Source organism: Rhinolophus sinicus, linkage group LG03 (genome assembly GCF_036562045.2).
Source record: "Rhinolophus sinicus isolate RSC01 linkage group LG03, ASM3656204v1, whole genome shotgun sequence".
In the NCBI taxonomy this organism is placed as follows: domain Eukaryota; kingdom Metazoa; phylum Chordata; class Mammalia; order Chiroptera; family Rhinolophidae; genus Rhinolophus; species Rhinolophus sinicus.
Genome location: NC_133753.1, coordinates 45,308,835 through 45,336,034, shown reverse-complemented (window position 1 = coordinate 45,336,034; position 27,200 = coordinate 45,308,835). Strand labels below are relative to the sequence as shown.

Below are 27,200 nucleotides of genomic sequence, written 5' to 3'. Positions count from 1 at the left end.
CAGTAAAATAAACTTCCTCAACTATGAAAGATAATTAAAAGAGCTTCCCTTTATTCTGTCCTCTTATGAGACTGAACAGCCCACCAAGTTCATATCTTTATAAGCGGACTTTGAAGGAAATAATCAAGAACTTTTAAATACATAACAAAAATGACAAAATTGAGTTCTAACTATATCCTAAACACTGTTCTATATACTTTACATGCATTTAATCATTACAATACACTATGGATTATTAACCTATTTTTAAAATGAGGAAAGGAAGCTATAGAATGATTAGGTAACTTTCCCAGGTCTCATGCTTAGAGGTGGCAGAATCTAGATTTGAAACCAGTCAGTCTGACTCCAGGACTCCTGGTCTTAACAATTACTCTGACTACTTATATAGCAATTCTCTAAACCTCGCAACTGCTGAACATCCAAAATCCTTAGCTTATTCACCTATAAGAAATCCAGTACAGAAAAAAAAAAAAATCTTTTGAGTCACTTAAAAAATGTGAGACAATAAAAGGAATGATTTCACAAAATTTTATTACTTATATTTAAAAAATCAAACTACATTGATCCTGGATTTATCAACTGCCTACCAATTATTAAGCTATTCACTTTAATTCTACAAACACTTATTGACTGTTCACTATGGGTAAGGCACTGTTGGAAATATTAATGATTTAGAGACACCAAAAAGTAAATTCTCAGGCATATCACAGACAACACCTTTGGAAGATAATACTTATCAACTGAGGTTTAAAAATTATAATTTCTTGTCATCTCTAAACCAAAGGCTATTTTTGTTAGAGAGGCAATTGAATTTTGAATTACTCTAGAATGAGCTTTTATAAGGAAGAGCTATTTTTCATCTCCTTGAGTTTTATAAGAAAAGATGTGTCGAAGCCCAAGATCCTGAACGTTAGGGAATGGGACACTACATCCTGAGAGTTCCAGAAAACCAAGAGAAGAAAAGGCAACAATTTACAGTTGTAACTCGTAGCTCTAACAAAGGCATAAAAAGTACTGGATGCGAATCCTTGTTTTATAGGTATACTCAGCTACTACACCTATAGACTTATCACTAAATAATTCCAAGTTCTGAACATTAAGTGAAATATAGCACTTTTTCCTCTCTGTAAATTTGGGCCCTACACATCCAAAAACTCAATCATTTTGTACCTGTAAGGTGTTGTAATCTCTTGTGAAGGGCACCATCAGCTCCCAGAGTGACGAAAAAACCACCAGAGCTGTAAACTCTAGCTTGTAGTTTGTGGCCATGTGCTCAAACAGCATTGTCAGACCATGGGCTGCAAGGTGCTTGCGCTGATATTCCTCAGACCCCTCGATGGACACAGGTCGGGTCATGGAAAGGGATACGTCCATTACCACCACTGTTGGCATGATGAAAGTGACCCCAGTGTCCCCAATCAGAAGGCAAACAGGCAGCTATAGACAGAGAAGTGCTGCAGAAAATAAATATGGTTAGGCTTACATGTCATGGAGAGTAAGAAGTATTTTTTTCACCGCAAGTTTTTTAACCAAATTCTTCAAAAATGAGTGAAGGCAAACCCCATTTAAGTTGAGGGGAGGGCAAATCTACAGGGAATTCAGTGGGAAGGAAGCAAGCAGTTTAGTTCATTGTAAAAACTACTCCTAGCATCACCCATTAAATGGCCATAAATCAAGGACCACCTTAAGTATTTCTATTAAAAAAAACACCCCAACAATATTAAATTCAGGTAGTCCTTGACTTTCATAGTTCTAAATTTTATATAACTTAATATTAAAAAAACTCCTACATCACCTCTCCAACACTTAATTTACTAAAGAACATTTCTAGTTGTCATATAGTAGTGCTTTTTGACATTCAACCAGTCTTTTTGGGTACCATCATTATCTTAATTGATACAACAGTATTTGTGCAAGTGTTTATTTAATTGTCTTGTTGTTTGGTTCCCCCCCCCCTTTTAAATTAAAATGAATGCAAATATAAAAATGGAAGGGCTAGTAAAATCATAATCCAAATTAGACAAAGCCAGAAATCATTAAGCATGACAAAAATAGTAGACTGCTAACGTCAGTAGTACTCACTGAATGTAAACCAGGCAATAGGGCTTTAACAGTGAAAGAAAAGAACAAAATTAAAGACTATGTATGACAATTGACATTATCTCATGAAATTGCATATAAAAGTAAAAAAAGTAGAATGGAGATAACAAAAAGTTCTTAAAATTATGGATTGAGAATTAGCACAAAGAAAACACTTCAGTGCTCAAAAATAAAAAGTTCAGATATGCAAGCCTGCTCATGGGGACACAGCTTGCTGCTACTCTATTATTAAGCAAACTATGTATAGTCTATTGACACAATGAAATATATCTATAAATAAATGACACATGTAGGGTATCAAAAATATTGATACAAAGTATTAGTAACTAAGAAAAGCAGGTCACAGGACTGTATGTGTATACACTTATTACAACTTCATAAAAATCACTGCATATTCACAGTGTGTGTGTGTATATATACATACATATACACACACACATATATATAAATAAAATTAGGGAAGACTGAATTAATAGAAACAGGTTAGAAACTTGATGTTCACTAATTTCTTTTTTGGAACTGTCATGCAGGGTCTCTGGTCCCGTTCCTGCTCAGGGGGGTGGACACAGAACACAGTGAGGCCAAAAAGGAACACCCACGGAGCCATAGATAGGGGAGTCATACCACTACATTCTTGCTGGTGGCTGGGTTGGAGACACAGGAAGCAGGAGCCACACGATCTGCAATCTGCGGTCCGCTTCTCTGCCAACCAACCCACCAACTAGCCACGGCAGTTATATTAGTGGCTAATGGCTACCCGGTAACAGCTGATGGCCACCCAGCCACAGCTGATGGCCATCTCATAACCGAGCCAGCACTTTTCCACGTGAGGTTGAGAGCCTGGAAACTGCTCTCTGGGACTCTGTCCCCACAGAACTTACTTCAAAACACTTAGCAGTGGTCAGACTGCTTGTTATAGTAGTTTCCAACTGCGAATGTGTGATATTCTAAAATTCCATTTGTAAATAGGCTGCTGGGAACTCAGGACATATTGGCTCATGGAACAAGTTACCAATAGGGCCAGGGACTCCAATCAGGGAGGAAAAGCCTTTTCACCACATAATGGCCTGACATACATTTCAAATACAGTCATGCCTTATGTATCCAACATCAGTCAAGATTAAACAGGAGATATAAGCTACTCTCCCAGACTCCTTAGAATTCCACAATGTTTAACCATTTTGACAGAAAAAAATTAAAATGTGTATCGCTCCTCCCTGCCTCGTTAAACATCGTGTGCTAAACATAATTCATTCTCTTATGATGACTTGGCATCACCCCTCTAAACACCAATACTGCCCAGCACACTGCTACCCTGAAGTTTTACTTCATACCAGCCTTCTCCCACGTGTGTGCTGTGAACAGTTCTGGAGGGATCATCCAAGAAAAATGAGTTCAGGCCTTACTGAAGACACTAGAAGTTCTACAGCAAAGAATCCCGTTTCATTTGCTACCCGTTTCCCACCTAACCCTTCTCTACATGACGACTGTTAAGGTCCCATAGAACAACAATGTTATAGAACATACACAAAAACAATGCCTTGTATTCAAAGGACCCAGGCTGTTGTGCTCCGTTTTTGGTGCCTCCTCTTTACAATTCATTTTTAGGTCATCAGCTTGCATTGTGCTTTTCTCAGTAATCCTATGTAATCATCCTCCCTCGTTCTAATTTGCTGCTTCTTGGCTACGATGAGCTGGAAAGCCAGGTAATCAAGCTTGTTAAACTAGGTCCAAAGTCAAAGTTAACAGGCTCTGAGAGCCCGTGGGTTTCTTCTAACGTCAAATGCATGAGCTTAGGTTTATCAGCTTGGTACTATTTTACCTACTCAGTCTTTTTTTATTTCCTTTCTAGGTCTCAGCTGTGCTGTTCCAGTGACGTCCTGTACAATACTGATTTGACTACATTAGATCATACATCGCTAGGGGCAGGGGCCATGTCAGATTTTGCCCACCAATGTCTCCTCAGAGCCTATCTCAGTAACTGGCACATTGTAAGTGCCTGACAAATGTTTGATAATGACTAATGAACTACCCCTAAACACCAGATATAACATTAATTCTTTGGCAAAATACATGATGAATTTTAACTCTGGACACCAGAAACACATTTCCTCCTCTCATTCAAGCAGAGATACCAGGGACTCCATGCTTCTGCCCACGTATAGAGTTTATTCAGCTATCCAGGCTGTCCCACTCATGCACAGAGGCCTTTGTGTTATTCAAAATTGGGGACCATAAGTACTACCCTTACCTGGAAACAGGGTAGATTTAGACCAGGTTTAAGAAAGCACTTCCAGCCCATGAACTTTGCGGTTAACACTAGAATGGGTGACCACAGCTGGCAGTCTTGCTTCCTCTGCAGACACCTCTAGAGCTGGCTCTTTCTCCTCACTGATGCATTTGTGTCCACCAGCAAACACAGCTCTTTAAACAATGGCAAAGTCACGGGAAACCAATTTAGTACTCAGGTTGTAAGCATAAAAGGAAAAGAGGGAACTGAATGTTCTTGAAGGGATGGTTCACTCAAGCAGTCTAGGCCCGGTAAAAGAAAATCCCTGTCTCCCCTAGTCCAGCAATTCTATGACAGCATCATGCATTTCTCACTTGGGTTGATTCTCACGTGCAAGTCGCCCACCCACCCCCTCATGTTCTCCGTAAGTACTGCTTACATACGATGCTTAAGACAACTAGGGGTCTTCTTTCCCAAGAACTGTCTATTCCTGAGAATAGAACCTAGCCACCTGATTTGGCCTTAATGCCAAGTTTCCATCAGTACACATTTATAATTCTTCCCTGCAGGTGACAATTAGCTCATTCATAGAGAATTGATTCTCAGCAGTTTCGCTCTCAAAGCAGGATTCCACTCGAATTTCTAAGGCCCGCCTGTTCACGTTAGTGTCTGCATGTACCCTTAGGTTTCCCCGTCAGCCTGACTTCCCTTGCCCTGAGGAGCCCCCCCAGAGCTCTCAGATACAACTTCATCTTAAACCGCCGGCCTGGCAATACAGAATTCCTCCATTTGGATCGCAACTGGGGGAGGGAGGGGGAGGGAGGGAGGGAGGGAGAGAGAGAGAGAGAGAGAGAGAGAGAGAGAGAGAGAGAGAGAGAGAGATTGAGAGATTTGGAAGTCTCTCATGGGAGGAGGGGGCGCTGAGGGCCTGAGCAGAGGGCGAAATCGTGGTGTTTACGCGGAGCGGGCGACCCCCGAGAAGGGTGAGGCCGGAACCAGGGCCCGGGAGCTGCTGCCGCACAGACCGCGCGGAACGGCCGCTGGGATGACGGAAAGGCCGGGCGCTGGCCTCGCGTTGTTCCCCACCCCAGACCCCAACTCCTGCATGTCCAACAAGCAACGAGAGACAGCCTGGCACCCCCGACTCTCCCACTCACCCCGAGCCCATCGCCGGCACAGTCCGTCCGCATAAACTTTCCGCCCGGCGCCACGGCCGGAACTATAGGTCCGCGCGACAAAGGAAACCCGGCGCCGGGACCGCACGCGGAGCTGGGGCGGGGCTTTAAGGACTAAGTGGAGCTGAGTTCTGGCTCCGCGGGGACCCTAGCGGATGCGTCCTGTCTCAGCGCCTCTCTCCACAGTAGTTTATCTGCGACGAGCCCTCACCCCACAAATCTCAAATTTCGCTGAGCCGAGGCTGTGTCCTTCCTTTCGCTTCCTCCTCCTTCTCCAGTCTCGGGCTCTTCCCCCATTTACCTCTAGCCTCTTGCCCACCTCCCCCTCATTCCTGTAACTGAGTCCCCTTCACACTTCTGTCTCCTACGGACCTGGGCCCGTTGTTACCACCAGCCTAACCCTCCTTAATATTTGCCCCTCTTCCCCGTCCCTCTTCAGACACCTCACTTATATCCTCGGAACCAGTGGACAGTATCCTCTTGATACTCTTGTAAAACTATGATTCCTGCCCGAGAACTGCTCATGCTAAGCACGCTGTGTGTTTTTCTTAGCTGACTTGAGCCAAATTACACGCGAAGACATTTCCCCTTGGTCTCCTTAGCACGCTGCTCACTTTATCCCCCCCACGCTTTCTTTGAAGGAAGCAGAGGGAATGTTTAGTTAGTTCCACCTTGACCAAAGTGCATTGCTGAGCGATGTGCACTCGGGCTTTCCTGTGAGGCATCATGGGCCTTCACCTGCCTCACCTTTGGCCACCTGGTGTCCACACAGCAGCCTGTGCATCAGCGAGGTGCCTGTGCGGGGCAAGAAGGGACTTTGTTTCTCACCGTGTAGGTAGCCAGGAAATACCAGCTAAAAGAGGGAGGCCTGATTGGATGCCAGCCAGCAAGCCCTGGGTAGTTGTGGTTCAAAGAGCCGTGTTGTACCACAGAGGTTCCAAGTGGGAATGGAAAGGCCTCCTGAAGGCCTTAGGCCTTTGCCTCTTTTTCTTTTAGTTGGTGGGATGGGATGAGATAGAGGGTAGGTCAAGGAAGAATACTTTGAACTGAACAACCAAGTCTGACTTTTCACAGCTTGTTCTGTGGGAGAGTGTGGGGGTTCCAATTGTTTGTTGTTCTTTCTTGTCTCCTCTTTGTATCAGAGGTGTCAGAGGAAGACAAGACGGTCCCTGGGGAATGTCCCTGCCAGCATCAGGGTCCTGGGGCCTGCAGACTGTCCTATTGGCTTCAGAACTTCTCTCCCCAACTTGGCTGGTCTCACCACCTCCAGACCTTGTTATGCTTGAGCAGGCACTGGGATCTAGGTAAGTAAGGCTGCATACTGATTTCTTGGTTGTAATTTCTAATTCTTTTCCTAACAGGGATGTGGCCAAGAATGTATGGACAAGGGAGTTGACGAACTACCCCTACCATGATCATGACTCAGCCATAGGGCCACTGTTCTCCTGGTAGTTCCAGCTCAGTTCCATGGACTGATTCGTTACCTTACCTAGTCCTAACGCTTAAGTTTACTAGTTTGCTGATGGGTGATCAGAGCTTGGTGACTTCGTTCTTCTGAATACAGACTTTCAGGAGACTAGGGAAGTAAAAGTGCCATTTATTAAAATTGACAATAAAAGGTAGAACTACCAAGAGGACCACGTGACTTAGGACAACTTGTGAATGCTTTTGTTTTTGTTTTTTAATTCTTAGTAGAATCCCATTAAAATTCAGAAGGTTGTTTAGTGAATATAAAATCAGAGAATGTCAGTACAAAGAGTTGGAAGGTCTTAAAGGAGATATCTTTCAAGCCATAGCTAGTTAATGAATTTCTTTTTCTCCCTTAAGAGACCCTCAACATTTGCATGTTTCCACACACCTATTAAAGCAAATCAATTAAACAACTTCTTTGCATAATCTATGATCCCCTTTATTTTTTCCTGCTTTTAAACCATAAGCTGCTGTCATAGAGGCTTTGAAAGACAGAATGGTTTGGTCTCCAGTCTGGCAGAGGAAAGGTTAGTGACAGAAATACCAAGCCGCTCGCTCCCAGGGGCCAGGTGCTGGGGCTCAAGGGAGGTTCATATATTCATTTTTCCGAGGGCATGTGTTGAATATGTAGAGTCCCAGGCCATGCCAATTGAATTGTAATTTCATGGGTCGGTGGCTGGAATTTTCATTAAGTCCCAGCATGATTTTTCATCTACAGAGATGGAGGGTAAGGAGTAAGTGAGGAAAAGGGGACAAGAGAGGATAGGGGAGAGTGGTGCATCCACATCCACTCCTTTTCTGTCTTTCTCCCTTTCACTGTCCTGTCCTTGTCCACTCAAAAAATCATACTTCCAGGCTCCAGGCTACCTGCCTTCCCCCATCCACAAGCCGCATTCCACTATTTTCACTGACGTGGAAGTACAAAAAAATCGTAGATATGACCCTTCTCTTGTCTTAAAAAAAAAAAAAAAAAACTAGTGGAAAATTTCAAACATAGACAAAGATAAGGGAAATAGCATAATAAATCCCCATGTGCTCTTCACCCAGCTTCTACTGTCAACCTAATTTTCAATCTTGTTTCATTTACACCCCTACCCACTTCCCCCCAACGTAGTATTTTGATGCGTATCCCAGAGTGGATAACACTTTGTCTATATCTATTTCAGTATGTGTCTCTAAAAGAGAAGGACTTAATACACTTTTTTTTTTTTTAGAGCAGTTTTAGGTTCATAGAAGAATTGAGCAGATATTCCCTCATTTAACATTTTGATTCTCACATCCACCCTCCAGATAGGTAGGGCTGGTATTGTTAGCTCCATATTTACATTTAGATTACATTAGAATCACACAGTAGCACATGGAACCTGGTGCTGAGGTCTGATCTCTTAAGCCTCAGGCACTTTCTCTTGGTTCCCACAAAGCGAATTCAGAATCTTTTCTCCCCATTGGCATGGAAACCCTGGACCACCTTTCATTTCCAGAGATTAGAAGCAAGTTTGAGAAGTTCCCTGAGTTTCCCCCCTTGACTATAGGGTCCCACGGAGAGCCCATTTGTGTCCCTGGGGGAAGGCCCACCCTCTCAGGCTCTGGCAGAGGCACCGGGACCCAGAACTTGTACAATACCCCATAAGCTTCTTAGAGGCGGGTATTAGTAAGGATTGGATATTCTTCTCCCGAGATGCCCTTCACACCCGACCCTGCCTTGAATTAGGATCCCATAGGAGAGCGGGAGGCAGCTTCAGACCCACTCTTTGAGACCCTGGATTCTGACAAGTTTCCAGAATGGAGAAGACACCCAGATGTCCACATCTGAAGGTAAATGATGTGATTAGGTAGGAGGGATCTGCTGGGGAGCCAGCTCAGCTCTGTTACATAACGCAGGCAGAGAGACCCTCTGACGTTTCTGTAGGAGATTCAAAGTGTTGAGTTTATGGCAAGAGACAAGGGGGGGAGGGGACAAGGAGATGGTGGAAAGACAATTATAGGAATCAAGGACAAAGAAGGACATTCACTTGCTCCGTAGGTCTCTTTTGGCTTGTCCCTCTTTTGCCGTTGAAGACAATTGCATTTGCATCTCTAATTAGTGTGTCATGCTGGAAAGATTGAGCATTAGAAAGCCCATCTGCATGCTACTCACTACCTTTGTGACACTGAGCAAGTCACATCCCTCTGGACCTGTTTCTTCATGTCTCAGATGGGGAGTTGAACTAAACTGTGTAGTAACTCCTTCTACCTTTAACAACCTAAGTGAGATGGCTCACTCATCTCACTTCTAATAGATGACTTCATATGCAAATCCAATCATTTCTATTTATTATTTTGTGATAATCTGTGGACATTGATTAGAGATTTCATAAATATTTACTTGGGCTGGGCCTCAGTGCTCTTGTTTATAAATCGAGGATTCTTTGAGAGTCTTTCATGTTTTTTCCTTCTGCGCCCTGATGTAAATAACCCTTACGTGGCACTTGATTCTATGCAGTGCTTTTCGCAGACCTTTTTCCCCTCCCAGCATTCCTGTGACATGGGTATTGTTATTACTATTTACATAGCTAGGTCTTGTTATTACTATTAAGTGAAATTTAAATTTAAACTATAACATGTATATAATAAAAAAGGTTAAATGGTTAAAGTGCACAATAAGATACACTGAAAAGTAAGTCTCCTTTTGACCCCTGCCCTTTAATTCCCTTCTCCTGATGTCCTTCTACAGATCATCTTTGCATAATCGACATATGTTATCATGCCCATTTCACAGATGATGCACTGAGGTTCAGCCTGTCCAGGGTGACACACCTGGTAAGCAGCAGAGCAGGGAATCCAGGCCTTTGACTCCATTCTCAGTGTTCCTCCCAGCACACACACTGTCTGGGAAGCTTCATGACATTAACTTTTAAGGTTTGTGCTCTCTGGATGATATGCTGGAATCGTTTTAAGTCAGTTGGAAAAAAATACATATGAAGCCTTGATATCTCTGCCTCAGTCTTCCACTTCTGCCTCTTTTAGTTTAAAGCTTAAAATCATGTCTTGGGGCCAGCCCGGTGGCTCAAGCGGTTAGCGCTCCATGTTCTTAACTCCGAAGGCTGCTGGTTCAATTCCCACATGGGCCAGTGGGCTCTCAACCACAAGGTTGCCAGTTCAATTCCTCGAGTCCCGCAAGGCATGGTGGGCAATGGCCCCTGCAACTAAGATTGAACACTGCACCTTGAGCTGAGCTGCCAATGAGCTCCTGGATGGCTCAGTTGGTTGGAGTGCGTCCTGTCAACCACAAGTTTGCCGGTTGGACTCCTACAAAGGATGGTGGGCTGCGCCCCCTGCAACTAGCAACGGCAACTAGCAACGGCAACTGGACCTGGAGCTGAGCTGTACCCTCCACAACTAAGACTGAAAGGACAACAACTTGAAGCTGAACAGCACCCTCCACAACTAAGATTGAAAGGACAACAACTTGACTTGGAAAAACTTCCTGGAAGTACACACTGTTCCCCAATAAAAGTCCTATTCCCCTCCCCCAATAAAATCTAAAAAAAAAAAAAAAAAAAAGAGAGAGAAATGAGGGGTGAAATTCTCTGTGAACAAATAAAAAAACAAACAAACAAAAAAACAAAAACCATGTCTTGTTACCTCCCTCCTGCCTTTGATTAGGTGAGATCTGTGACCTGGGGTACCGACTAGGGATGACTGAATTCCCAGCAACTCAGGCTAGGACCTGAGAAGTGGTGGCAGGCCTTTGGCTGGGAGCCCAGGAGGGCTGGGTAGACCCAGCTCAGGAACCTAGGCTGCTGGCCTGCCTCCACAGCACAGAGGACCCCTGAGATACTCTTTTTCCTTGTGAGCAGGCACTGCCCCCTGCAGCCGGGGGCAGAGGTAGTTTTGTTCCCTCTGCCTTCTAGCATAAAAGCACCGCATGAATTGTCACTCAGTTCCAGATGAGGGTTTGGTGGATTCCAACTCTCTTCCTAGAGGCAAATAACCTCTTTTTGTGTTCTTCTAGGTTTGTGGCTATCTCTTGGCTGGACTTCATGGAGAAATCTTCCCTGATCACCAACCTGAATCCCAGAGCAGCCCCCATCTTGCAGTGGACAGAATGGGAGGCCTTCTGTAACCTGGCATAACTGGCTGCCATGGGGAAATTGGTCAGGATGGGGGTGCAGGAACGGCGGTCAGTCCGGCTAAAACGGCTTCGCTGGAGTCGCGTCCTCTTCCTACTGGGCATGTTGATCATTGGTTCCACCTATCAGCACCTGAGGAGCCCCCAGGGCCTCCCCACACTCTGGGCAGTGGTCTCTTCCCAACACCCTGTAAAACTGGCCAGCCGGGACCTTCCCAATGATGAGATGAGGATGGTGAGCAGTGACCCTCCAAAACCGAGCCCTGAAATGGAGGGTGAGACCTTGGCGCCCCAAACCACAGTGGGCAGGCATGAAGCAATGCGAAGCATAACAATGAAGAACATCCCCAGTTCACCCAGAACAACAGCCAACCTCTCTCCAACAATACCTCAGAATAACTATAGCCCAGCAGCAGCAGGCACAGAAAGAGTGAAGGAAAATATCCCAACCACAGCTAGTGGAGTATTGAATCACTACACCCCAACTTTAAGCAGAGCAATGGTAGACAATTATACCCCAACAACATCCAGGGGAGAAACAAAGAGCTACCATCCAACTCAAGCCAGGGGAAAGGTGAAGAAATCCACTCCCTCCCTACTTGGTAGCATAGTAAACAGTTATGTCCCAGCCACACTCTTGACACTGATAAGGAGCCATGGGATCACCCCCAGAACAACAGTGAGAGATAGTGAAACTATGGCAACCTACAAAATATTGGAGACCAACCCCTCCAAGGGACTAGTGGAAGAAACCACGCCAACTGCTCTCAAGGGAATAATTGATAACACCCCAACTTTCCTGATAAATGATGCAGAAACAAACATCGTGACTTCTCCAAGTATGGTGGAAAACAACACCCTGACTACACCCAGAAGAGTGGACAATAACAGCTCCACCAACCCCCGGGGGTTCGTGGGAAAGAACAACCTGACAACTCCCCAGGGAACAGCCCTGGAGCCCAGTGCAGCTGTCTCTAAGGGGCAAGTGACGATTAGCACCATGACAGGCAGCAGCCCAGCAGAAACCAAAGCTGTTGCCTGGAAGGTTAGAAACCCCTCATCCAGAACGAGTGCACCAACCACTGGAATATTCTTCGCCACCATTAGGGAGCTGGCGAAGAAACCACCCCCAGTCCCCAGCACCTCAGCAGCCCCCAACGTCAGGGTAAATCCGACCACCCAGGTCCGCCAGTGTGTGGCTGTGGAGCCAGCCCCCGCTGTGCCCACCATCCCCGCCCCTCGCCCGACAACGGCCCTGCTCCCAGAGGCGCCCAGCCCCAGTCCCTCAGCACTGCCCCCCAGCTGGCCGGACCACCACCCCAAGGCAGAGTACCCCCCAGACCTGTTCAGTGTGGAGGAGCGGCGGCAGGGCTGGGTGGTCCTACACGTCTTTGGCATGATGTATGTGTTTGTGGCCTTGGCCATCGTGTGTGACGAGTACTTCGTCCCAGCCCTGGGTGTCATCACAGACAAGCTGCAGATCTCTGAGGATGTGGCCGGAGCCACATTCATGGCTGCCGGAGGCTCTGCCCCTGAGCTCTTCACCTCCCTCATTGGCGTCTTCATCTCCCACAGCAACGTGGGCATCGGCACCATTGTGGGCTCTGCGGTGTTCAACGTCCTGTTTGTCATTGGCACCTGTGCCCTCTTCTCCCGGGAGATCCTCAGCCTCACCTGGTGGCCCTTGTTCCGCGACGTCTCCTTCTACATCGTGGACCTGGTGATGCTCATCCTCTTCTTCCTGGACAGCCTCATCCTCTGGTGGGAGAGCCTGCTGCTGCTGCTGGCCTACGCCTTGTATGTGCTCGCCATGAAGTGGAACAAGAAGCTCGAGCTCTGGCTGAAGGAGCAGCTCAGCAGGAGGCCGGTGGCCAAGGTCATGGCTCTGGGGGATCTCACCAAGGTAAGGACAGGCCAGCTGAGGCTTCTCTAGCTCCTCTGGGGCAACAGGGTGAAGGGAACGCAGGGACTGAAGCGTGGAAAGTGCTGGGTCAGACCTCAGGAGATGGTGCTCTGGTTCCCTTGCTCTCCATTCAGCATTTAGACTTCTATGCTATCTCAGGTACCATGCTGAGGCCTTTCCAAGCGTGACCTTGGTTTATCTCCCAGTCACCCTATAACATGGTTATTCTTATGATCCCCCATTGGCAGGGGGAGAAACTGAAGCCTAATGAAATTAAACCACCTGTTCAATGTCACACAGCAAATAGGTGGTAGAGCCAGGATTTGAACTCAAGTTGGTCTGTCTTGGTCTTGGCAATGACATTTGAGCTGGGCTTTGGAAAATGTCCAAGAAGATATCAGGCAGGGAAAAAATGATAATCTCTTCCATGTGCGTGGTGTTTAGGATTTCTCTAGCACCCTCATCTCATTTAATCTTATTTGTTCACATTCCATACTTGGAGGGTCTGGTGGCTTAGTTGGGGTCTGAGAAGTGGGGAGGCATTTTTGGGGTTTTGTTATGTTTTTAAAATGTTGGAGAGGATGGGAGCTCCACTTGTCCAGACAAATCAGCCCTGGGCGCAGAGTCCTGTCTCTGCTCTGACTGAGACCAGATACCAGGAGCTCTAACCCTTGGGCTTTCTCCTGGCCCCAAAGCTCCTTCCCAGGAAATTCTCTGTCCCCAGGTGGGACCTTCCTACTAAATTTATTGCATGATTCAATAACCTGGAAGATTGAATGGGGGAAGTGATCTCTGAAAATTCATCTCAAAGTTGTTTGTTCCTTGAGATTCCAAAGTGAGGGCCCCCTCGGGAACACCGACCCCATTTCTCTCCTGCTCCTGAAGGTTGAGTTTGGGCAAAGTTTGGTTCATAGCCTGCCTGTCTCAAGTCTCAGAGAAGCCCCTGGAGCAAGCAGAATTTTGCGTGCAAAGAGTGGGAAGACTTAGCCACTTAATCCAGAGCAGTTTTGATGAGTGGGCAAGATGGAGAACAAACTCAGCAACATGTCTGGAAGATGTATGATGCAAAGGAGACAAAGTGAACTTCGTTTAGGATTTTTTGAGATAATGTGGTTGGAGCACGGAACTGAGAGTCAGGAAACCTGGGTTCTAATCTGATCCTGCCTTTAACTGACTGTGTGACCTTGTACAGATCCCGTTTTTCCTCTGGGGGAAATGACAAAGTCCAGCTAATCACCAAAAGGTCCTGTTTAGTTCTAACATTCATTGATAATGTCCTGTGTCCAATTGAGTTCAGTTCTGGCAGGCCCAGTACAGTGGCCCTTTGATCTGGTCAGCCGAGCTCTACATGCCACAGTTGCAGATTGCCCAAAAAGGAGACACATGCTGCCCAGCGTAATACAGCCAGCAGATACCAGAGCTGGAATCCAGTATCCTAACTCCCCATTCAGCACTATTGCCCACCAGACTACTGCTCCAGGAAGCCAGAGCCTTAAAAAAGTAAGGGAGGCTCAGAGTGTTACATGACTTCCTGTGAAGAAATGGGGCTCCTTCCTAATGTTCTCAGGCAGCCTCGACGAGGGTGGCCATGAAGCCTGGTACTTTCCTCTGAGAAAAGCATCTACTACCTGGTAGACATCAGGCAGCAGTTTTCAAAATGCCTCTGATTTGCCTCCCAGTCCTTCATAGTCATTCTGTTTTTATTTAAACTCTACAAATTCTGAATTTCCATTTCATCAGAGCCAGACCATCAAAGCAAAGCTTGCCAAGGAAGTGAAGTGTAATCATGATTTCAAAAGAGAATTTATAATCTACTTAACAGACTCTTCAACGGCTTTCATAGCAGCTCTTTGGCAACCAGTGAGAGTGGTGCTTATTACAGCTCTGTTCTTAGCTATTTGTTGGAAGAGATCCAGGATGATTTTTAATTAACAACATTATTTTTTAACAGCAGGTTGAATTCCTGACTATACTTGAAAGCGAATCTATATTTTTTTCAAATGAAAAACCTATAGTTAGGACTTTCTAGCACTAACCACTGCCTGCTGAAAATTAGTCCAAGTAACTCAAGAACTGTAGCTGTTTTGAAAAGCTGTTTTGAAAATTTTTTTAAAACTATGGATTTGGAGTTTCACCCCACATTTCTTATAGCCAAAGAGAGACAGAATGGCCTTTGCTTGTACTTTATGTCTGTGTTTGGCTGGCCAAGACCTATGATCGAACCGGTTAGAGGGAGCTCAGTATCCTGTGCTGTGTTCCACTGACAGACTGAGCGCCAGCCATTCTGTTTTGTTTTTATTGGGGAATATTGGGGAACAGTGTATATCTCCAGGGCCCATCAGCTCCAAGTCATTGTCCTTCAATCTAGTTGTGGAGGGCGCAGCTCAGTGCCAAGTCCAGTCGCCGTTTAATTCCGGCAACCTTGTTGAGAGCTTGCGCTTTAACCAACTGAGCCATCCGGCTGCCCCAAGCCATTCTGTTTTGAATTCATAAAGCAATCCTGTAAAAATCCAATCTTTGATCCAGTAAACGGTGTTGATATTCATTTTGGCAGTTTATGCAAGAGTGTGTACTCACCTCTGTAAATTATTTTACTTTTAACTATGAAAACGAATATGCCTTGCTCTCTCTCACTTTACTGACTTATTACTTCTCCCTGACTAATGGGTCCTATCTTTGAGCGTCACCTCAGGAAGGCAGGAGCCGGGGGAGACTGGGCTTATTTAATCAGCCAGGCCCCACAGGTGAGGACGTCAGAGAGAAGTGGGGCAAGGCCATATAGGGTGGTAGGGAGCAAGCAGGATGGTCGGGGAGGTGAGGTCAGAGCTACAGCTGCTCAGGAAGTCTATGCAGTGGGAAGAGAAGTGGAGAGAAATAGGAGCAAGAAAGACACCATCTTCCTCTGTTTCCAGTCTGGGGTGATGGATGGACGGGGGGTGGCTCATCATTGTCACTAAATGGGGAAACAATCTTCCTATCTCCCAAAGGGCCGAGCCCAGGGTCTCATCTCTAGCAGAAGCTCTCTAACTATTTGGTTCCGTTTCCTCAGGGAACCCTAACAGTTTCGAGAGAGAAAGGAGTGGGGGAGGGAATGCATCCTGATGGAGGGCCTATTCCATATAGACATTATCTCAACAACTTCTCGTGAAAACCCTATAGGAATAGATTATTACCCCCATCTTGCAGATGAGGAAACTGAGGCTCAGAGAGGATAATTAACTCAGCCAAAGTCACACAGATCATGAATCTGTATATCTGGGTTTCAACCCAGGCTCCACTGCTAACTATCCTATTACCCTGGGCAAGTCAATGCAATTCAACACATTTTTATTATTAAGCACTTAAATGAAAAGCAATTTGGGAAATAAAAAGATTGTGTCCCTTCCAGTAGAAAGGACAGACATAGACAAGAGTAACTATAATAAAGGAAACACTATGCAAAGTGCAACAAAGTCACTTTGCTTTTCATCCAGACCTTAGATTGCTCATCTGTAAAGTAAATGAGATGAACTAATGCAGGGGTTGGCAGACTTACTGTAAAGGGACAGAGAGTAAACATTTTAGCCTTTGCAGGCCACACCGTCTCTGTCACAACTACTCCACTCTGTTGTGTGAAAGCGGCACAGACAGTATGGAGACGAATGGGATGGCCACGTGGTGTTTTTTACTAAGAGCAACATACTCACAAGTGTCTTCCTACCCGAACAACTTGGAGACGTAAGATCAGCAGAGAGTGATTCATTTTCTTACTGAATATGCACCCAACTGGTATCTGTGGAGTTTCTGAGCTGGAGGATGTTTCACTTTACTTTTTATTCTGCTCTGATAATCTAGAACCATGATAAAAATTTGGGGGGGGAATGATTCTAATCAGAATTTACCTCAGAGTATTTTCAGAAAAAAGTAAATGACATAGCAGCAGACATTGACACATACCGTGTTTCCCCGAAAATAAGACCTAGCCGGACCATCAGCTCTAATGCGTCTTTTGGAGCAAAAATTAATATAAGACCCGGTCTTATTTTACTATAATATAAGACCAGATCTTGTATAATATATAATATAATATAATATAATACCAGGTATAATATAATATAATTATATTATATTTTTGCTCCAAAAGATGCATTAGAGCTGATTGTCCGGCTAGGTTTTATTATAAGGGAAATACGATAGTAACTATTTTAGAGACTTTTGACACAGCCTGAACAAAAATTAAATCCTAGCATATATCAGCTAACATTGTCAAACTGACATGTGTTGATTGGTTTAAGGAACTACCCCAATAAGGAAATGGTGTTTGTATAGTTACCAACACAGTCTAATGTAGCTTGCTCTGAAACTTGCTCTGAGTTTGGAGCTCTCATTGTATTTGTTCTGGCCAGAAATGATACATGTCTGACACGCCTTGACCACGTGTACTCACAGAAAGCCAACAACAAACAGCAAAACTAAGGTGTTAGCCTTGCTGAATGGAAAGTCTTACCTGTTTTGGAAGGACGATGTTCCATCTTTAGAGAGAGTTATGAGCTTAGCCAAGAAGGACCAGTCATTTGCATGAGACACTGATTGGCAAGACAGTCCTTTGGGGTGCCAGTGATGAGAAGGGAAGCAAGGCAGAGAATGAGTCGGGTCTGGGCCCCTTGGAAAACCCTGTACCCACATTCTACCCCCAAAGTACTTCAGAATGTGAAACTGGAGGAAAACTGCCACTCTTTCCTAAATGCCTTTGGGGCAGTTTGCTTCCTGGTGGGATTGTTTATTAAACCAACCAACAGCACCCGCAAGCAGACAAACCTGGTGTCCCCTTAGGTTTCTCGTCAGGGTTGACATTTACTGTACTGCCAGCTGCCTGCTGTGGGGACAGGGAGGGTGTGGATAGGAAGCAGCCACCAGGGCCCCTCCTGCCTCTGCCCCCCCCCCCCCCAATTTAGGCTGTGCTCTCCAACAGCCCATCCTAGCCTGGGCTGAGGGGTTCCCTCCTTTAACTCTTTGAATAATAGTCAGCTTCCCCCCAGTTGTCAGGAAAAGATGGTAAGAACAGAATTGTCAACTTAAAGGCTTTCTTTCCTTGTATAATTTTCTTAAGCTTTTAGTTAAAGTTCCCCTGCTAGTGGGTGCTAGTAGATGACAAAGTGAATGCATAGGAAACAAACAAATAGTCACAGAAAAACTCAAACATCTGATCATGCCTGGTCCAATATCTTGTTTTCATGGGTGCGTGTATGCTTATAGTTGAGATTTTACATGCATCCATGCAACACAGTGTGTTTTCTCCTGGTGCATATGATAGGATTAAGTATGAAATTAGATATTCATGGTATTTTACAAAGAACAGCATGATTTCTAGATGCTCTGCCACCTGTATAAATTGGAAACATAAATCCAACAGAAAATTTTTTAATGTGGGTGAGTGGACATATGGATGATAAACAAGTAAAATATATTAAGAAGATAATTTCAGAGTGTGACAAGTGCCGTGGAGGAAATAAACAGTGCATGTGATGGGGAGTGAGTGTGGGTAGTGGCCCCGTTTCGTGAGGGAGAGGAAGGGAGGCCTCTTGGAAGAGGAGAAGTCCAAGTTGAGATCTGCAGAATGAGAGGGGAAACACCCCATGTTCCATGGGGAAGAATTCTGAAGAGGAAACAGCATTTGCAAAGTCTCAGAGTGGGGAAAGAGCTCTGTGTATTGGCGGAGAGAATGGGGGGCCAGTGTGGTTGGTGAGTAAGGGGAGAGTGGTACAGGGCATGCTGGGAGGAGGGTGGGAGCTGCTGCATGCAGGGCGCCGTGAGCAGACACGGAGTTGGATTGTACTTGAAGCTCGATAGGGAATGTTGTGATGAGGGGCCATATGTACAAGGCTGCTTCCTAACTGCTGTGTCGAGAGTAACTTGTAGGTGTACAAGGGTGCAGGCAGGAGTCCAGTTAGGAGGCTGTTGTGGGCATCCAGTATATATACATTTATATTATATATAACTATATATAATATACATATGTATGTGTATGTGTGTCATATATATGAAATGAGCTAGTGCTCTGAATTGAAATGTGCTGTAAGTATAAAATACACACTGGGTTTCAAAGGCTTAGGATGAAAAAATGTAAAATATCTCATTAATATTTTAAAAATTATGTTGAATTATAGTTTTTATACGTTAGGTTAAATAAAGTATGTTATTGAAATTAATTTTACCTGTTTCTTTTACTTTTAAAAAATGTGGCTACTAAAAAATTAAAATTATGTATGTGGCTCGCGTTCTATTTCCGTTGGACATGGCTGGACTGGAGGTGAGCAGGAGGCTGGTGTGTGTTCAGCCAAAGAGTCTGGGCTCCCCCCTGAGGACAGTGGGCCCCCAGGGTGCAGGGGAAGGACATGACATGCTTTGCTCAGAAAAATCACTGGCTGAGGGGTGGAGAAAGAACCGGAAGAGGTCAGAAGTCAGGAGGCCATTGCAGGAGTGTGGGCAGGAGAGTGGAGAGATGAGGCCGAATCTGAGGATTTTCAGGACCTTGGTCTGGCAGCTGATTGGACGTTGGCTGTGAGGAGAGGAAAGGGTTCGGGCAGCCTGTTGGGTTTCTAGCCTGGACAGGTGAGGGGAACAGCATGCAGGTGTGTGCTCAGTGCGGGCTGCAGGGAAGGGCGCCTGCTGGGGTGTAACTGGGTGAAGGCAGGACTCAGAGCAGGGATGCAGGACATATCTGTGGAGCGAATGTGTTTTTAAAAATCACAGACTGAAATGTGTGGTGCTGGAACTATGTCATGGATGGTCTAGAAGGGGAGAGGCCGATGATTAACTGCTCCATCAGTGGGACACAGAAACTGGAACTCAAGAGGACAAGCCCGCTGGAGGGCTGCCATATTGGCCTCCCCAGGTTTCCGGGAGCAGTTCCCGTTGCCCCTTCTCGGCTACATGCATCGCAGCTGCCGGGGGCTTGGCTGGCATGAAGGCATCCTCTCCAGGTTCTTCAGCCCCTTTGCTAGTTTTCACAGGCAGGAAGCCGAGGTGGGGTGATGAGGTGGAGGAGAGAGGAGGGAGAATGTGTGGTGTGAGAGGCGGATGTGGGAATGTGTTTGTCGTAAGGGCCTGTTCTGAGAGCACCTACTTTCTGGTACTGCTACCCAGAAATAGACCCATCACCTACACTCTAACGCAGACAAACATTCATGTCCATTTGCCTTAATAATTTGAAAAGAGCCACTAGAGAATATAGATTGGACCTCATTTTCTTGTTATGCTTGGGAAACGTGATTTAGTAAAAAAACACACACAACAAAAACAAACCTTGAATGGAGATTAGGAGATTGGGGTTGTCATTATCTTTGTAAAGGTGGGCAAGTCATAGACTTTCTACATCTCCGTTTTTTCACCTATCAAAACAGCAATAATAATACTAGTTTTGTTTATTTCATGGAGTTGAGGTTAGAAGATACAGATGTGTTCAATAAACAGTGATCCCACAGAGAAGTCATTTTGATTTGAATAAATCTGAATGGCAGAGAAATCATTAGACGTGTGCATCATGGGATAAAAGTGGGTTTCTCCTGCCCCTCTGCAGACAGAACCAGCCGTCCCAAAGGGCAGCCTGGCCCCTCATCGTTCTTTGCCTCCAGAAAAAACCTCACTGGAGGAGGGTTGGTCATGATAAATAGGGAGATGGGTGATCCAGTGGGGTTCAGCGTTGTAGACTCCAGTATCCCAGTAAGTTTACAGGTTTGTCATGAAAGAGTTAGGGAAGTTGTTCAGAAAATCCACAGTGCCCCCCTTCATATTCAGATTGGTTATTTCTGCTCTGTTTCATTCATTTGTTCCTTCCTTCCTTCCTTCCTTCCTTCCTTCCTTCCTTCCTTCCTTCCTTCCTTCAGTCATCCATTCATTTATTCATTCATTCACCGTGTATCCAAGCATTCAAACCTCCCCTATCCTTCACAGCTTACCCAAATTCTATGTACTTCTGGAAGCCTTCCTTGTCCATCCCAGCACAGCACCTTAATCTATGCCCCTCTGTTCTTAAAACACATTCTACTTTGTCATGTGTTTGTGTTATCATTGGTCTCAATTCTTTTCCGGACATAAAATTCATGTCCTAAACGTCTTTGTATCCCTATAGCACTAGCACAGAGCCATGTAAACAAACAGGTGCTCAGGCAGGAAGAACTGAATGAATGAACAAAGTGGGTGAATGGAAGGGTGGGTAGCCTTGGATCAGGCAGTATTTTCTATATTTTCTGAGCTGAACAGAGAATGGAGTATAGCAATTCCAGTTCTAATCCTGGCCACGGAGGTTGGTGTGGCGGAGAAGGCAATGGGAAGGTGAAGACAGTGGCTGGGGGGTGGGGGCAGCCATTAATGACCCTGTTGTCTGGAGACAGCACTGGAGGATGACAGCTGGGAGTATCTACGCATTCAGTTCACCTTTACTGAGCACCTACTGTGTACAAGACACTATGCAACAGGTTAGGAGAACAGACATGACTGTATCACACGTTCATCGCATGGCAAAAAATGGAGTCTAGCTCGGTAGACAACTCATGTATGTGAAAAGTTACGCAATGGCTTTTAAAAAAAAGTTCGAATGGTATTTATTACAAGGCAGTAAATACAAAGCGGCAAGCTGGTGGTCCAGACAAGAAGTACGTGGGCTTAACGTGTCCTCATCTTGGATTTTCTACAGCTGTCCCAGTTCCCAGCTGGCTGCCCTATAGCTTCCCCACACACTTACTTGATGACAGAGCCAGATTTTGGTATCACAAAATGTGCTCACTGTTGTTAGACCATTTTCAAAAAGAGATGTATCATCGTGAGTTGAAATGACGGTGGGGCGGAAGGGGCCATTTGGGAAAACTTTATATAAAATTTCACCCTGAATTTTCTGAAAATTTGCTAGCCACCGAGGGACGGAGAAGACATTTTAGGCACAGGGAAAAGGCGTGAACAAGGGAATCGGAGTTGGAAGAGATTCGGTATATTTAGAAGGCAGTCCGTTCATTTAACAAATATTTATTAAACCCTTGCTAAGTGCCTGGCCGTGTGTTTTTGCTGGACACACGTAGTGAATGAACTAGGCAGTTTGCCTTCAAGATGCTAGTGGGGCAGTCAGTTTATTTGCATGTTTGCTAACATGCAAATAACATACAAATAAATTGGGGAAAGTGCTATGAAGGAAAAGAAGTCTATAAAAGAGAATGAGATGGGCGTCCTATTATGAGCGTTTCAAGGTGGGGGAAGAGGATGGCACATCTGAGGGGCCAAGAGCCAGCTGGTGTCCCTGGGCCATAGTGAGTGGACACAGTTGGCTGGGAATAACGTGTGCCGGCTGAAGCCAGACTGTGGAAGGCCAGCTCTCTCTGGGTGTGTTTCTGTGTGCCAACCTGAGGGCTCCCTGGAGAGAAAGGGAAGCAGGGACAAAGAATGAGGGTCTCGCCAAACATCTTGTGACTCCTGTCCCTGTTTGCAGCCAGGTGATGGGTCTGTTGCGGTGGATGAGCTACAGGATGACAAGAAGCTGAAGGTGGGTGCCATGTGCAGTCTGCCCAGTGAGGACACCACGGGGTCTCAGATGACATCCACAGACGCAGGGCACTGGGGCCCTGGGCCGGGGATCTTGGGCTGGAAGCTGCTGGGAGTGCTGCCGGGGTGAGCCAGGGAGGGAGCGGGCTCCTTTGCCAGAGGGACCCTCACCTTCAGGTGGCCTTGGAGGAGGTGTCGTTTTGGAGATAAGCCTAGAATGTCACTGCTCGCTCTGCCACTAGCTTGCTGTGTGGGCTTGGGCCTTATGTGCTACATCTGTGAAATGACTGGACTAGACGAAGTCAGGTCCACCTTTCCAGTCCCGGCATGCCGTGATTGATCTAAAAGCCTCACTACCTGTCGCTTTGGAGTGCGCAGAACTAAGAGAACCACAGGAGGGGCCATAGGGGCAGGGGAGTCGGAGATTTCTGAACAACTGTGTCTTAGCTGCCTTTGGCCCATGGGGTATTTGGGAAGAAGCATGGGGACCTTAGAGACGAGGGGCGGGGCCTGAATGAAACCTCCCTCATCCAAAGAAAATCCCTAGGCCTGTTGTAAAGTACTGTGTTACCACAGCCACTAGGTGGCAGAAGAGTTTAGAGCCAGAGGGATGGGGAAGACGGAAGGTGGGGATGGAGGGAATGAGGAAGGGTTTGTCTGTCATTGGAAGTTCCATTGTAAATCCGATAATGTTTCTATCTGTGTAACTATGAATCAGTGTGTGTCACATCTGTGTGTGTGCCTGTGAAGGTTTCTTGAGCACGTGGGTAGAAATAAAAGATCTGGACTGGGAATCAGAAGAGCTGGGCGCTAGTCATGACTTTCCTTTGACACCTTGGGTACCCTTGGACGAGCCACCTGGCCTCGTTGAGTTTTTGTGTCCTTTTCTGTAGAAGGATCACAGCCTCTGCTCTCTGGGAGCGGCAATGGCAGAGCACCGTGATGCTCGTTGTGGACTGCAGAGGCTGTACCTCGCGCAGTGGGTCTGACTGTGTGTTGTGTGGGTGAGTGTGGGTTTCCGTGCGGGTGTGCTGGCTGGACAGACACACCTTTGGTCCTGTGTTATCCTTCGCACACATTGTCTGCTGCTCCAAGGTCTTGCTGAGACCTTGGGGAGTTATTCAGTATGTAGACGTAGCCAGTCATGGAGTCGTTGAGAGGAGGCTGAGAAAGAAAGTAGTGTCACTCTCTTGGTTGAGGTGAAAGGAGTGAGGCGGCCAGGATAAGTCTTCTGTGCTTTGGCCCTGATCTCTAGGGGATGGAGGCAGGGTTAGCCAGGCTGTCAGCGGCTCCTGCCCTGGCTCGGGCCGGGGCCCACTGAGGTCAGTGCCGCTCTCTCCTGCTCAGCTCCCGGCTGTGCTGACCCGAGGGAGGAGCTCGGCCTCTCTGCACAACAGCATCGGCCGCAGCACCATTTACCGGCTCCTGCTTCACAGCCTGCACCCCATGGGGGAAGGTAAGCAAGGCCTCCCCAGACCTGCTGCTCTCCCTGTCCCCTCCTTCCCTCCTGCAGCAGGGCAACTGGGAGGCAGGGGCTGGGGTGAGGGGGAGTGGGAAGAGAGAGTTAGCAGCGAGAGTGGACGGTGCAGTCAGTCTGGGAGACAGACGGGATAGAGACCAAGGCACGGAACTGACCAGGAGGCGCCCAAGGCGCGAAGGTCCTTGGGTATCCACGTCCCACCACCCCCTGCCTCTGGGGCCCTCCCTGTCACATGAAGGGGTTCACCTGCAGTTGGTGCGGCCATGAGTGCCATGTGCCCTGCACTGGGCTGTTTTGGGGCTGCCCTTGTGACATCCCTGCAGAGCTCACCACCCCATTTTGAGCCCCATGTCCCACTGTCTCCAGCCAGGTAGCTGGGCTCAGGCTGACTGGCCAGGGCCGCTTCTGGGGCACCTCCTGTAGGGCCTCATAGCCAGAAGCTCATGGCACCCCCGTTTGCTCTGTATTTAACTCTGTCCTAGGAAGCCTGCTGACCCCTCCCCCCAGCCGGGGATCCCAAAGGACATCCTGGGAGCCGCCAGGACCACTTCTGGGGGTGGTGAGGACCCAAAGTACAGTGGGGGCTGATGTCTGACTTGACAAATGATGGGGGCAACTGATATTTTCACCATCCATCTTACCGAGTCCTGCCTTCTGGTCCCCTTCCCCAGAGAGCTGCCCCTAACATGATTCTCAGGCCCTCAAAAGGGCCCCCTCAGGTGTGCGCCTGCTCTCCTTGAGCGCCTCCTTCTCTGGGGCTCTGCTGCAGAACTGAGAGCCGGTGGAAGGCCCCTCAAGGGCAGGTAGACCTTTGGGCCGAAGCTAAGGGGTCGGGGTTGCAGTTGGGCAGGAGGGCTGAGGACTGAGCTGAACATGACACCAGAGACAGACTCCTGGGCCCCAGGGACCATCCTGACTGACCTTTCTGGCTCAGGGACAAAGTTTGGGGGCTCAGAATTTCCTCAGGCCCTGAACTTTCTTCTTCAGACACAATATTGGGTTGTTGGCTGTTTAAAACAGGTATATTGTGCTGTGAAGAGCAGGGTCAATGACAAGGTGATCAAACCTTCTTTGGAAAACCCTCCAGGTGAGCCTTGGCAGACACTGAGAGAGGCCACTCCCAAGTGTCAGCTCCGGGGAAACAGTAGCCTGGGGTTTTGAGAGCAGAGGACACAGCACCTGGCAGCCTGTGCATGGTCAGTGCTGGCAGCGGACTGGGCCTGGGCGTCATGAAGAAGCTGTATCTCTGGGTTACGCTTGGCCACTCCTGTGGAATCACCGACTCTGGCAAAGCCCTTTAGATAAAGACTTCTCCTCAGTGGGATCACAGGCTCCCTGCCTGGGCCAGTGCCACCAACAGCCGCCAGCTGGCCTCCTTGTACTAACAGGATTATGTGATGTTCAGGCCAGGCTGAGGTCAGAGGAGATTGATACTAAGGAGATGACCCACTGCGCTGAGAGCTGAGGGGCCGTGTGAGGAAACAAGCTGTGGTGGAGCCAGGGACGTCATCCCGAGGAAGATGTCCATCATGTGCACGTGTGGCGGGCATGGAACGGCCTCACTGGGAGTGACTGCTGACATCACGGGGTGCGGTCCTGCTCAGAGAAGAGGACCCTGATACTCCACCCCGATTCCATCCAGGAGGGACTGGGGCTGTGATGAAGGCCTTTGTCCCCAAGACTTTCCAGATACATGTTTGTATTTCCATATGCTGTTTCCAAACGGCTGTCCAGATGTTTCCACTCTTTCCACGTGTTCCAATTCTTCCACAGAGTCAACCTGTGGTGTAAACTCTCACCCCGTGAAGGGGCTTTACCTTTCCAGGATCCCTTGCATCTTCTGGTGATTTCACGTGTGTGTGTGTGTGTGTGTGTGTGTGATGGAGAGACAGAGACAGAGAGAAACAGAGAGAGGTCCTGACCTGCTTTCCTCAGGAGCATGGGAAATGAGAGGTTAGGGTGTGTGACAGGGGATGAAAAGGAAAGAGGGGAACTTGGTTTTCTTTTCAGCCCCTCTGGCCAACAGTCAGCAGATACTGTCAGCCCCAGTACTGGAAGCAGGGCAGCCCTTCTTTGATAATGGCTACGTGCTGCTCAACAGAAAACTGCAGTGCTTGATCAAGGCCAAGGGCGCGGGACTTGTCTGGATGAAGGATGCCGGCCTCCTGCCATCTCAGTTCTGATGAGGGTCCCCTGGGCCAGCCCACCAGGACACTTCGAGGGACCACGTAAGCAAACTGGTGGCTCTGCAGGATGGAGCCGGCTGCCAGAGGTGGCTGAACCAGCTCAGAGTTTAGGAGACAGGTGGAGAGGAGGAAATTCTAGACCTGTTTATGTTTCCTGCCCTTCCTGGACCCAGGCAGAGATGGATCCACCCAGGTTCCCCAACTGCACCTGGATTATGGACTAGAGGATCTCCAGGGTCCCTTTGTAACCCAAACCCCCTGGAATGTGGGGCCTCAGCACTGCAGTCTGGGTGGGACAGCTGCTCTCAACTACTGTTGTCAGTGCATCATTGTCGTCATAGCAAAAACGGACATAGTGCTTTCTAGGTGCCAGGCACTGTTTCAAGCACATTCACGTATGGATTCATTTATTCCTTCAACAAGTCTAAGATTTTGCAGATGAAAAACCTGAGGTACGGAGAGGTTAAAGAATCACCCGGCTAGGCATCACCCAGCGAGGTCCGTGGCTAGCAAGTGGCAGAACTGGGATTCAAATGCAGGCTGTGTGGTTCCAGGGTCTGAACTAACGTAATATTGCAGCAATGGAAGCCTTTTCATTTAGTTTGTCTCCTGGACCCCACATCACTGCTCTGAGCATACCATGGCGTTGCCTTTTTAGAGAGGGGACTCTGATGCTTAGAGAGGGGCATGGGCTTCTCAAGGTCACCCAGTGCTCGCAGGGCAGAGCCAGCCTGGACTCGAGAATAGACTCCACAGCACCACTTTGTTGTATCACATGTGCCATGGTCCTCACCCCCCCAGACTACACGGCTGTGAACCCCTGCACCTCAGTTTCTGAGCCTCTCACCTGAAATTGCACACATAAAGCACTTTGCATTTGTCTGGAACATAGTCACGTTGAAAGAGAGTTGCCCTCCTGTTTTTCTTGCCGAGAAGTCAGGCAGCTCCATTGTGGGCACGGTGCCCTGAGCTTCGGCCAAGTGTGTGCGCAGGGATCCGGAAGGAGGCCCTGCGTGGGTCCCAGTGTCTATGGTC

The 27,200-nt window shown here is 47.2% G+C and overlaps 2 protein-coding genes across 4 annotated transcripts in view; one reads left to right on the top strand and one right to left on the bottom strand.

Annotated features, from left to right (window-relative positions):
• The window catches only part of INTS14 (integrator complex subunit 14), a 28,814-nt gene extending 23,203 nt beyond the window's left edge, over positions 1 to 5,611 (bottom strand). The window contains exons 1-3 of one of the 2 annotated variants that reach the window (XM_019725581.2): positions 5,488 to 5,536; positions 4,352 to 4,524; positions 1,171 to 1,454 (exon numbers count right to left, since the gene is read on the bottom strand). In XM_019725581.2, coding sequence (XP_019581140.1) covers positions 1,171 to 1,392 — 222 coding nt within the window. In that variant the 5' untranslated portion in view covers positions 1,393 to 1,454; positions 4,352 to 4,524; positions 5,488 to 5,536. Of the gene's footprint in view, positions 1 to 1,170; positions 1,455 to 4,351; positions 4,525 to 5,487 lie in introns of both variants that reach the window. The other variant, XM_019725580.2, reaches the window with a different exon arrangement.
• Positions 5,612 to 5,724: 113 nt separating this feature from the next.
• SLC24A1 (solute carrier family 24 member 1) overlaps positions 5,725 to 27,200 on the top strand; it is a 29,930-nt gene continuing 8,454 nt past the window's right edge. The window contains exons 1-4 of one of the 2 annotated variants that reach the window (XM_074327547.1): positions 5,725 to 6,809; positions 10,970 to 12,989; positions 22,447 to 22,500; positions 23,847 to 23,955. In XM_074327547.1, the coding sequence (XP_074183648.1) occupies positions 11,100 to 12,989; positions 22,447 to 22,500; positions 23,847 to 23,955 (2,053 nt within the window). In that variant the 5' untranslated portion in view covers positions 5,725 to 6,809; positions 10,970 to 11,099. The remainder of the gene's footprint in view (positions 6,810 to 10,969; positions 12,990 to 22,446; positions 22,501 to 23,846; positions 23,956 to 27,200) is intronic. The other variant, XM_074327546.1, reaches the window with a different exon arrangement.